Below are 12,878 nucleotides of genomic sequence, written 5' to 3' on the forward strand. Positions count from 1 at the left end.
CCCACAGGCTGCCCAGGGCAGGGGTGGGCTCCCCATCCCTGGAGGGATTTAGAAGCCCTGTGGATGTGGCACTTGGGGACGGGGGGCAGTGGTGGCCTTGGCAGTGCTGGGGGATGGTTGGACTCTATGATCTCCAAGGGATTTTCCAATCTCAATGACTCCGTGATTCCGGCAGAGACACTCCATTACTGAGCTTCCCCCACAATAAAAAAGCCTCCTAAGGTCCCTTTTACAGCCACAGTCCCTGAGCAGCCTCCACAATGCACCCGAAATCAGCTGCCCAGTTTGTGTGGCACAGATTGAGAACATGAGGGTGCCAAAAGCACTTCTCAGCCCCGATGGGACCAATGACATCCATCACTCACCTGGACACCTCAGAGGTTTTTAACAAAGCAACTGCAGAATCCAAAGGCCTCCGTTTCAAGTTTAGTTTCAACTCATTGCTGAGTCTCTTCCTGTGCTGCCTTATCCCCCTCTCCTTTTCCCACCACACTGGGCACTTTTCCATAAACACGATCGTGGTCCCACTTTTCATGCTGGGAAATTCAAATCCCAACATCCCATTTTTGCTGTGCCTCAGTGTTCCACTGAGCAGTGCCTGACAGCCCTCACCTGTGCTCAGCTCAGGGCCATCTCCATGCTTTCTAGGAAAATCCAAACATCTATTCCACATGGGAACAGCGTAACAAAGCCAAGAACCAGTTGTGCTGCTCTCTTGCCATCTCAGAACTCCTGGAGGATGACCTCTTGGGGATGCAAGCACTTAATGCTTCCACATCACTTTCTTCTGCTTCACTTGACCTTGCCTGAAATTTTCCAGCCTCCCTATCCTGGTTCTCCTCTGCCAAGGGCAACAATCAGCCACCCACACACACTCCCAGCAGCAGGATCCAAGCTACCTGCACCAGCCATGAGAAACCTCCAAATATTTTATGACATGACCGTGAGGGACTGGAGACGGTGATGTTTAACCTTTGAGCATTTCCCCACTCACACTCAGGAAACAGCTACTATGAGTAGTAACACACAGTGTAGCTGCTCTGCAGCTCCTGGCTGTGCTGCCCCTCTGCCCTCACAGTGTGCTGTGAGCTGCTCCCAAACCTGCCCTTCCCAGTTCCCAGTGTGCTCCCCACTTCCCACCCTCCTCCAGCACAGGCACAGTTTGCTCATGTACACAGTGGGTACTTCAGGACACCACAGGCTCCTGTTTAATGTCACAACCCTCCTGGCACAGCTGATGCCAGAGCTGAGGGGACACAGGACACCCAAGGTCCCCAGGCTGGGGCAGAGCTGAGCTCTGGGGATCCTTTGGGTCGCCACAAGCGCTCAGGTTTGGGATGTGTCACTCACCTCGTCGATGTTCCTGAGCCACTTGCTGATGTTCTCGAAGCTCTTGGCGTTGGTGATGTCGTACACCAGCATGATGCCCATGGCCCCTCGGTAGTAGGAGGTGGTGATGGTGTGGAACCGCTCCTGCCCCGCCGTGTCCCTGTGGGAAACACCACGGCCCCGTCACAGACCGGCTCCGAGGGAAGCAGCGGGGTGGATCCACCAGGCACCTGTGTGTGCTCCCTGCACCCCTCCCAATGGATGCACGAGCTTCTCCAGGAGCCTGGAACTGTCCCGTCACCACCACCCCCACGATGGCCCACAGGCTCCCTTTCCATGCCAGCAGCCACAGAGACAATCACTCAACACTCTCTGGAACTCAGACTTAACACTCAGAGGAATTTTGTTCTCAATTTTATGAAGCTTTACCTTGATCTTACAAATGTATGTTCTTGACATTTTTGATCAAAGCCTATGGAATATCAGCTCAGCTGGGCTGTGCTGTTAAATGTTGGTGAATGTAAGCAATATGCTGGAAACTGATCACAAAACATCAATGACAGCCTGGATTTTCCCATCTCCTTCTGGGATCTTTGGTGGGATGGCTGAGATGTGGTTAAACAAACCTGCATGGCAGTAAGGTGGGAATTAGCTGTATATTGAGAATTAACTGAGAATTAATTTGAGAATCATAAATGAAAAATTAACTGCACATTCTGCAATGTCTTTCAGAGGCCATAAACCCAAGAGACTGTAGCTTTACAGACAGTTTTCACTGACACTGTTCATGTAAGAGGAACACACAGCTCTTGGAGGCCACAGAGATGCTCTGAGAGCAGGAGCCCCTCTGCTCTGGAGCCAGGCTGGGAGAGCTGGGGGTGCTCACCTGGAGAAGAGAAGGATCCAGGGAGAGCTCAGAGCCCCTTGCAGGGCCTGAAGGGGCTCCAGGAGAGCTGCAGAGGGACTGGGGACAAGGCATGGAGGGACAGGACACAGGGAATGGCTTCCACTGCCAGAGGGCAGGGCTGGATGGGATATTGGGAAGGAATTGTTCCCTGGCAGGGTGGGCAGGCCCTGGCACAGGGTGCCCAGAGCAGCTGGGGCTGCCCCTGGATCCCTGGCAGTGCCCAGGCCAGGCTGGACATTGGGGCTGGGAGCAGCCTGGGACGGTGGGAGGTGTCCCTGCCCAGGGCAGGGGTGGCACTGGATGGGCTCTGAGGTCCCTTCCAACTCAAACCAGTCTGGGATTCAGTGATTCTATGACAAGGGAGAATCAAAGGTGTTTCCAAATTTAAACAGGTCTAAATCAAGGTTACACACCCCACAACCCCCTCCAGAAAGGCCCAGTGTCCCCCTGAGCTCCTGGCTCACAATCCAGTACCCTGAGAAAGGTGATGAAGTTTAACTCATTTCCCTCTCAGGCACTGCAGAGGTCCCAGCAAAGCCCTGGCAGGGCCTGGCCACCCCCAGGCACTGAGTGCGGTGAAATCCCGGCTGTCCCCAGCACTGCCACCTGCAGCAGAACCAACACTGGCCACAGCTGCCACCTCAGCTGTTTTACACCTCTGATTTCTGGCCAAGGATCAGCTGGAAATGGGGAGTAAATGAAAGCCTCAAGATCCAAAGATGCCAAGGAGGAAGAGTTCCCGAGAAGCAGGGGAAAAGCTCTGTGAATTTCCTTCTCCAGAGCGCTGCTGGCTCCGTTTGGCTCAGCCCCCGAGGGCTGCTCCAGCACCCTCAGCAGCTGATCTCCATCTGCCCCTGGAGCTGCTGACACCAGGACAAGAGCAAGGAGCAGAGGAGAAGGAACTGGGCAGGTCCCAAACCCAAGCACCCTCTGCCAGGGATGCCCTGACAGGCCTGGATCACTGGCTGTGGCCCCGGGAGGTAACTGACTCCAATCCCAGCTCCACAAACCATCCAGGGATCCCCACACTGTTCCTGAAAATGCCAGATGTGCTGCTGGAAACCCTCCACAGCCTGCACCGACTGGCCAAAGGGCTCAGGTACAGCCTCAGCTCCCACTGCCTCTGGACTCCTCCCATTTGTCCATGTCTCAGAAAAACCCGGGACACTCCAGCTGAGCCTCAGCAGCCCCACACTGAGGCATTCCTGTTCACTGATCCCACTCCCTGGCCTCACCAGACTGCTCTGACACTCGAGGACTGATGTCCCACACTGAACTTCAGCACTTGGCTGCACTGAATTTCACAGGACTTTTCCCAGTGACATTTCTCCAGCTGGCTGAGAGCAGCTGGAATCAAAACCCACTCCTCAATAGGATTTAAACTTTACAGCTTCACCTTTTCCAGCTCATCTTCCACACAAGACCCACAGCCTATCCCCTTATCCCAGCTGTTAACTCTTCCCTGGCAGGGTGGGCAGGCCCTGGCACAGGGTGCCCAGAGCAGCTGGGGCTGCCCCTGGATCCCTGGCAGTGCCCAAGGCCAGGCTGGACATTGGGGCTGGGAGCAGCCTGGCACAGTGGGAGGTGTCCCTGCCATGGCAGGGGTGGGAATGGGGTGGGATTTAAGGTCCCTTTCAACCCAAACCATTCTGGTATTCTATGAAGTAATTTGGGGGACTTAATACTTTAATTGATGTTTTTCCCAGCATATCCCAGAGAGAGAGAGGGACCCTCTCCTTCCCTCAGAACAAACTCCTGCAAAATATCTCCACAGATCTCCACTCACACCCTCATTATTTTCTCTCCCCCTGAGTTCTGTACCCACTTGCCTCACCTTCCCCCAGGTTACTCCCTCCCACTCTTTGCTCCTACCAAGCAGGACAGTGTTGGAAAAGCCTTACCAACCCCACCAGACATTCGGGATCTGTGATTCCTCCCTCCTGCCACGGCCAGCAGCTGTCACAGGAACAATTCTGAGTGGTTTTACACAACTTGGCATTGGCAATACGGAGCTGCTACTCACTGCTTGTCACATCCTACAACTGACTCGCCTGGTTAACTCCTCCACTGTTTTTTCCTGGCAGCTGGAGCTCAGCTAATGGAAGAGAAGAAAGCTGGGGAGGGAAGAAGCAAAGAACCTGGAGTGTTTCCCTTTTTTTTTTTTAAAATAAATACTATAGCTGCCCTTTCCCCTTGTTAATGGATTCCCCATTCATTATTCAGAGATAACTCTTAATGGATGGGAGATTAGAGCTGGCTGAGGCAAACAGAGGAAATGAGTTATGGTTCTCCGAGTGCCCACGAGTGCTGGATCCACCCTGGGCAAATGGCAGGAGACAGTCGGAGCATGCGGCTCCTGGTTGCTGCCCCGGCTCCACATCCCTTTGTTCAAACCTCTGGGAGGTGAGAACAGGCTCCAAAGCCCTGGGTGTAGCACAAACGTGTGGAAGCTGGCTCCTTCTCCCAGCTCACATTAGTGTGGGCAAGGATCATTGAAACAGCCAAGGAAAATGAAGCACAGGAGGAAAGGGAGAGCTCGGATGTTCAGCTTTGTGAAGACAAAGGAGGTTGTCCTGTGGGACTGGGGAAAGGAGATGATCAAGGAAAGTGAAAAATCTATTTGAATTATTCTCATGCCAACATTAAAATATGCATAAGCTGTATCATATTAGAGGTTTAACCTGGAGAGGAAGGAATTTCTGGGACAGCTTTCCAGCTGACCTGGCAGGGACTAAAGAAACCTTAAAATGGAACATGATTTATTGATGAAAGACTGACACGGCTGCAGCAAGAAGAGATCAGATCTGATGATTTGCGAGCATCCTCCCAGTCCACGTGGCTCAAAATGAAGGTCCTCAACATGTTAAACCAAGTAATTCCTAACAAAATAATCCCAAGCATTTTATTACTGTCCCACTGTAATAAAACTGTTACATTTGCAGAACTGTGCAGGCCAGTGTTGCATCAGAGAGACCAGGGAACACAGGAGCTGCAGCGACCGGGCCGAGGACTTCCCTTCCCAAAGGGAAAAGTGCCCCTGTCCAGCCCATGGCTCAGCACTCCTGGCTGGGATAAACCCAGGCCCAGGGAGAGCTGGGATGCAGCACATCCAGCTGGGAATGGGCACCAGTGGGCTCAGGGCTGGGGCAGTCCTGCTCAGCACCTTCACGGATGATCTGGACAAGGGCACTGAGGGTATCCTCAGTCAGCTCACAGACTGAGAGGATGTGCTGGAGGGCTCTGCACAGGGGTCTGGACAGGCTGGATCCATGGAAAGGGTGCTCAGGCCTTGGCAGGGGCTGCCCAGGGAGGTTTGGAGTCCCCATCCCTGGAGGCATCCAAGGAAGGCCTGGGCATGGCACTCAGGGCTGGGACAAGGTGGGCATCGGGCACAGCTTGGACTCCATGGGCTGGGAGGGCTTTTCCAGCCTCAGTGATCCTGGGATTCTGTGCTCTGTAAGGTACCTCAGGACTGGCAAACTTCAGCTTTTCTGAACAATACTCAGCCAGGGAAAAAAAATCCATAACGAGAGAATTATCCAGTTGTTTTACAGCACTGACATGCCAGAGGAACATCTTCCACCTTGAGTCTCAAAAGCCCTCAGCAAACAGAATTAACTTCTAGACATTCCTGGGGTAATTGCAGAATTAATGAGGCTGATGGCACCCAGGGAGTGGAGCTGTGTGCAGCTCTGGCTGGTCACCAGCACGCTCACTGAATGCCAGAACCTGCACACCACAGGGAATTTCACACCTGGAATGACTCGGGACGGCTACACCACATTGCTGCCACCCGCACAGTCATTCCACGACAGGGGATTATTTCTGACACCAGCTCCTTGCTGAATTACCTAAGACCCTGAGGACACCTCTCTGGCCATGTAAATGCATTGCCAGCAGAGATGCACTCTGTTATAACATAAAATGTTATTTTATAGTCCTCCACACGGTTAGGAGTTGCACACTAAAAACATAAAGCTGTTCCTAAAATTTGGAATCAGTCAGGAAGACTGTAGGAAAACAGGCTGACACACAAATGTCATTAAAGACAGGAGAGTTGGAGGAGCAGCTAAGTAGGAAAAGAAGAAAAAATTACATTTTTAGCTGACAGTAACACTCCTCTGAGCCTGTAGTTTGCCTGGATGACAAACCCAGCTCTGCTTTTTGTGCCTCCTGACAAGCACCTCAGAGCAGTACCTGGGCAGGCCAGAGGTTTTCCAGCTTCCATTTCCCAGTGGTTAAGGAATTCTGGAACCAGGGATCCCCTCTGTGGATTTAAGAGTCCAAACCAGACTGTTCCTTCGTGAAATCCCTTGTGAACCCCTCCATGGACACCTGCAGCTACCACTACATCCCATGAGGAGTTTCCCAGCAAAACTTCATTTCCTGGTGCTTTCCACGTGCCACTTTCCAGCCTCAGGCCAGAACTGATGTTCTGGCGTTGGAAACGGCAATGAGTTCTGTCAGACCCTCCCTACCTGTTCAGGATATCCAGGATTTTAAAGATGTGCTCTGATATCCTAAAGAACCCTCATCTTTCCAGTAGTTCTTCCTAAGACAGTCCCTTTCTCCCCAGGCAGTGCTGATCAAACCTGTGTTCTGTGGGATTGACACATGCACCTCCTGCCCACACCATCAGGGAAATCCCATTTCATTTCTCAGTGGCTGCATTATGTTAATGAGTTCTGGGAACTCGAGGATGCCAAAGCCTTTTGGTTTCCATTTCAAAGCAACTCTACCTGAGCTCCTGAATGTGTGATATCACACTAATTTTTTAGCTTTATTACCCTCTCCCTTTGAAGTCCTTCAGCGTTTTCCCAAAGCCAGCACCATCTTTTCCTGGATCTCTCACTCTGGTCCTCCATTCTTTCTCTGCACCATGACAGTATTAATATTCTTCCAGACATTCAGCACTGTAAACCCCTCCAGGTCCCACCCTTTGTAAGTATTTCCACTCCCACGTGTGTATTAATTCCTTTCTCCCAGATCCTGCACTAGGCCATCACTGGTGACTGTCCCAGCAGCAATTCTCCCAAAGAGGGGCTGGACAATAACCCAGCCAAGAACATCCTCAGTTCCTGGACGTGCCTCCACCCAGAATCTGACACCCAGTGGTCCTCCTGATGGATCTGCCCCGGACAAGCTCATTCCTTGAGGGCTGGGAGCCATCCTGCTCCTCGCAGGCACATTTATGTTTGGAGCAGTAGAGAACGCGCTAATCCCAGCCCGATCCTTGCAGAGCAGCACCCCCAGTTTTAAAGCTACTGAGTATCGAGTTGCTTCTCACCTCAGGCAGGGTTTAATTCAGCCTGACCTCTGTGTTCTTGCTTTACTCCTAAATATAAATTTCAGAGGTCAGGGCATGGCTGAGAGACTGTCACGAGGGCACTTTTTCCATACCCAGGAAGAGGTGAGGAGCTGTCCTGCTGTGTGGGGTGGTGTGGTTGTCACACCTGAAGGACGGGGTCGTCCAGAGGGACTTGGAGAAGCTCCAGAAGTGGCCCATGGGAAGCTCAGGAGGTTTAATAAGACCAGATCCATACTCTGGAGCAAGGAAAGCTCCCAGAGCAGCCTCAGGTTTACACGGGAAACATTCCCCTAAATCCATCCCCTGCTCACTCAGCTGCTGCCTTGGATTGTTCTGGGAAGGTTACACAGCTCCTGCAAGTGTGGGGTGAGTTCAAAGGGAGGAAGCAGTGGGGAAACAGAGATGCACTGCACAGAACACCTTCACAAGACACTGAGCCACTGCTGGGCAACACTCCTGCTACAGGAAAAGTTGGAAACACAGTACTGAGATTATTTTTATTTCTTTCTGTATGAGCTTCATTTTCTGCTTTCCAAGTTTCATTTCAAATGTGCAGTTTGAACCTAGCAGGAACAAGCAGCAGATTCAGGCCACAACTTCCCAATTTTGTGACATTTAAAAGTTGCCGTCGTATAAATCTCAGCTCACCCAACTCCACTTCCCTAAGGCACTAAACCCCACAATCTGCACAGCTTCATTACAGCTTGTTCTTTATATCTGCATTAAACATCCTCATTTTTCCGTATTTTCTGGTTTACATTTCATGATGATTTTCTTTTTAAGTTTAATCATGGAGTCATGGAATGGTTTGGGTTGGAAAGGACCTTAAAGCCCATCCAGTGCCACCCCTGCCATGGGCAGGGACACCTCCCACTGTCCCAGGCTGCTCCCAGCCCCAATGTCCAGCCTGGCCTTGGGCACTGCCAGGGATCCAGGGGCAGCCCCAGCTGCTCTGGGCACCCTGGGCCAGGGCCTGCCCACCCTCCCAGGGAACAATTCCTTCCCAAAATCCCATCCAAACCCACTCTCTGTCAGCTCTAACACTTCCTCAGGGTGCTGGTGACAAGAGGACTCCAGATGCACTGGTTAGGAAGGATAATTGCTCGTGATTGGAAGTCATGGAATGACTGCCTGGAATGACTGGAAAGACCAGTGCCCCTCCAAACTGGAACCCCCCCACCTGCATCTACAGACACCAACCTTATGAAGCCATAAGGATTGTTATGAGTGGGACAAAAAGGACAAATCCCAGTTCTGAGCTCTCAGTGAAGCTCCAGAATGCAGACGGTGAGCAGGGAGCCCAGGCAGACCCACAGGCCAGGAAAAGCCCCCGGCTCTCCTGAGCTGACCTGGTGAAAAGCCTCTGGTTAAATGCACAGAAGCTCAAAGGAAGGAGTTGAGGCTTTGCCTCTTGTCAGACATTCCCACAGAGCAGCCGTGTTCCAGGCAGCTGAGCATGGAAAATTCCAGCCCAAGTGCAGCCCTGGATTGCATTTTCTTGCTGACACAGAGCAAGGCTACGAGTCAATTTATAGTCACAGACTGGAGGCAACTCCTAATTTAAAAATTCCAGTTTTAAACCACTTCCCACTAAATCACAGCCTGTGAGGATCCTCTCCTGCCCAACAGGAGGTTTGCCAGCAGCCTGTCCGAGGGAGCAGCCAGGCCCAGTGGTTACAAACACTGCTGCTGCTCCAGACACACACATGGAGTGTGACCACTGTGGAAACACAGAACACAGCTGCAAACCTGGACCCCTGAACGGAATTCAGGAAGAGCAAACTCTCCCCAGGAACACCTGCTGCTGAAGGAAGATGTGTGTTACTCACCAGATCTGTAGCTTGATCTTCTTTCCTTGTAATTCAACAGTTTTAATCTTGAAGTCTATCCCTAAAATAAACAAACATACAAATAAGTAATTAGTGTTTATTCATTGAAAAAAAAAAATCAATTCCACATCAACTCCAAATGGCTGAGACAGAACAGCAGCTTTTTTCTCCTCTCACTGAACTGCCAGGTAAACCAGGGACACTGGAATGGGAGAGGAGCTGGGAGACCAGCACAGCCAGGGCCTCGGGGGTCTGCACTGGGCACCTTCACCTGGAATACCCTGAGCAGGAGGGACCCACAAGGATCATCCAGTCCAACCCCTGGCCCTGCACAGATGCCCCAACAATCCCCCCCTGTCTGAGAGCGCTGTCCAAAGGCTCCTGGAGCTCTGGCAGCCTCAGGCTGTGCCCATTCCCTGGGGAGCTGTTCCAGGGAGCCATGGGCTGCCCTGCCCCACGTCCCCCCAGCACCAACAGGGTCTACAGACACTCTGAGCTTCCACGGGGATGCAGAACAGTTCAAGCCACAGGAAGCTTTACCCAGCAGGAAAATGTGAATTATCAGAGCTCAGTCTCCTTGTCCAGACCCATCCCTGCTTCAGCCTCAGATATGGGACAGCCAAAGCCAGGCCTCGGCAGAAGTGTCACCAGGACTCAGAACTCAGCCAAGCACAGATCCTCCCCACAGACCATGAAAAGGGTTTTTACTTTCAAAACCAATATAAAAAGTCCCCAAGTGCCACATGCACATGGCTGTTAAACCCCTCCAGGGATGGGGACTCCAAACCTCCCTGGGCAGCCCCTGCCAAGGCCTGAGCTCCCTTTCCATGCAGAAATTCCTGCTGCTGTCCACCCTGAGCCTGCCCTGGCCCAGCCTGAGGCCGTTCCCTCTCCTCCTGGCCCTGTTCCCTGCCAGCAGAGCCCGACCCCCCCGGCTGCCCCCTCCTGTCAGGGACTTGTGCAGAGCCACAAGGTCCCCCCGGAGCCTCCTTTGCTCCAGGCTGAGCCCCTTTCCCAGCTCCCTCAGCCGCTCCTGCTGCTCCAGCCCCTTCCCAGCTCCCTTCCCTGCCCTGGACACGCTCCAGCCCCTCAGGGTCTCTCCTGTCAGGAGGGGCCCAGAGCTGCCCCAGGATTCAACTTTCTCTTCCCAAAGCTGCCTACAAGAATTACCAGCAGAGGCTACACCAGAGCAGCAGGAACGCTCCAAACCATCCTCTCAAACTGCTCTGACACTAATTAGATGGCACCGTTCTGACTTTCAATTCCAATCAGAGAACACCACTGATCATTCCTCATGCTTTCCAAAAACCTGTTTATATTTAGACTTTTTAAAAGGCAGCAGCTGCAATCCCAAACTTCCCTCCCAAATCTACAAGGTCATTTTATACCAAGAAAGATTAAACAGAATTTATGAAATGCACTATTACATAACCAGTTTGCATGGGAGCTCTGCTTCAAACTCCTTTTAGCCAACACCCAGCACACAGAACCTCCTGGGCTGAGAGCTGGACACGACCCAGCCCAGAAAGCCCCAGTCCTGGGCTGGGCATTGCAGGGTCATCCCTGGAGGTGTCCAAGGAAGGCCTGGACATGGCACTCAGTGCCCTGGGCAGGGGACAAGATGGGCATTGGGCACAGCTTGGCCTGGATGATCCCGGAGGATTCCGGGATTCTGGGATCCAAAGCCCTGCAGGGACTTAAGGCCACGGCTGTGCATTAATCCCAGGATGGCAGCCTGGGACCTCCTGCCCATCTCAGGGCAGTGCTCCTTTGTTTTCCAGTCAGCCCCAGCACTGCTGCACTCCTCATATTAAGTTACATTTCTGAATCAATGTATTAACTATCACGCAAATGTGATTGGAAACACAAACCTGCTGAATGATTGGTTGCCAAGATACAAAACTGCCCCAAATCCACCCAACCCTGGATTTTTTTCAGCATTTCAGGGAGTTGTTTGCTGCCATGTTGTGTCCCCAGCAATGCAACCCAACAAACAAATGAACACCAACTATGAGACATGAAATCTTTTATATGGTGACAGTTACTTCTGGGCTGTGCCCAGCTGCAGCAGGATGTTGGAGAGCCACTTTTTATGTGTTAAGATAAAGTAAATTATTAACCCAGGCAAGGAAATTAACTCTTCTCTGTACTGGGAGGGATTTAGCCAACTCCAGTACTTGGGAATAAAATAAATCGCTAATGCCATGTTCTACTCAGCTCCCATTCCAATATAATTCCAGTTCAGCCTTCAGAAAAGGGAGGCTGTTATACATAGCAATGTATTTCCCTCAAAATACTTCCAAAGGATTTTCAAGAGACTGGGAAAAGGAGACTCCTGAGTGGCTGTGGTGCCCGTTCAGTCGAAGGCTGCTGACAATAAAAAGCAGAAACACAAAGGCTTCCCAGAAAACAGGGTACAGATATGAGGAGGTTTCCAGGAAAATTCAGTTCAGGAAAGAGCTGAAGAGGATAACGGGGTATAAACCTGACTGGCTGAGGAGCAGACATCTCGTCATCACAGGGGGATAATGACAGAGCTCATGAATTAAAGATGAGCATGAAATTACTCCCTCATTAAGTGTTGATATTTATCACCTTCAGCAGGGCAAGCTGGAATTCACGGGAAAACCTGGAAGAATACTGCCAGGCTTACAAAAATCTTACAAATTCCTTATGTTCCAAGTAAGATACAGAAATGTTCACTACCCTTCAGCACAGCTCACACTAACAGCAGGCACATCCTCATGGGGCCCAGCTCACTCCTGCACTTCCTTCCAATTCCCAGCCTTCCACCTGTTCCTTCAAACAACCTGGGGTGTTGGTGGGTGAGAGGCTGGACATGAGAGCCCAAAACCTCCCAGTCCTGGGCTGATCCCCCAGCGTGGGCAGCAGGGGAGGGGGGATTCTGCCCCTCTGCCCCTGTGCTCAGGTGGGAGCCCACCTGCAGAGCTGCCCCAGCCCTGGGGCCAGCAGCACAAGGACGTGGAGCTGCTGCAGAGAGCCCAGAGGAGGCCCCGGAGCTGCTCCAGGGCTGGAGCCCCTCTGCTCTGCAGCCAGGCTGGGAGAGCTGGGGGTGCTCACCTGGAGAGGAGAAGGATCCAGGGAGAGCTCAGAGCCCCTTGCAGGGCCTGAAGGGGCTCCAGGAGAGCTGGAGAGGGACTGGGGACAAGGCATGGAGGGACAGGACACAGGGAATGGCTTCCCACTGCCAGAGGGCAGGGCTGGATGGGACATTGGGAAGGAATTGTTCCCTGGGAGGGTGGGCAGGCCCTGGCACAGGGTGCCCAGAGCAGCTGGGGCTGCCCCTGGATCCCTGGCAGTGCCCAAGGCCAGGCTGGACATTGGGGCTGGGAGCAGCCTGGGACAGTGGGAGGTGTCCCTGCCATGGCAGGGGTGGCACTGGATGGGCTTTAAGGTCCCTTCTTACCCAAACCAGTCTGGGATTCAATGATTCCACGGGCCCAGGTGTGACAAACCTGAACTCAGCTCTAGAAAGGACAGAAGC

The 12,878-nt window shown here is 52.3% G+C and overlaps 1 protein-coding gene across 1 annotated transcript in view; it reads right to left on the reverse strand.

The window, feature by feature from the left end:
- The window catches only part of RAB10 (RAB10, member RAS oncogene family), a 42,746-nt gene that overhangs the window by 6,825 nt on the left and 23,043 nt on the right, over positions 1 to 12,878 (reverse strand). The window contains exons 2-3 of the mRNA XM_039568721.1: positions 9,374 to 9,434; positions 1,351 to 1,489 (exon numbers count right to left, since the gene is read on the reverse strand). Coding sequence (XP_039424655.1) covers positions 1,351 to 1,489; positions 9,374 to 9,434 — 200 coding nt within the window. The remainder of the gene's footprint in view (positions 1 to 1,350; positions 1,490 to 9,373; positions 9,435 to 12,878) is intronic.

This window comes from Corvus cornix, chromosome 3, assembly GCF_000738735.6.
Source record: "Corvus cornix cornix isolate S_Up_H32 chromosome 3, ASM73873v5, whole genome shotgun sequence".
NCBI classification, from domain to species: Eukaryota; Metazoa; Chordata; class Aves; order Passeriformes; family Corvidae; genus Corvus; species Corvus cornix.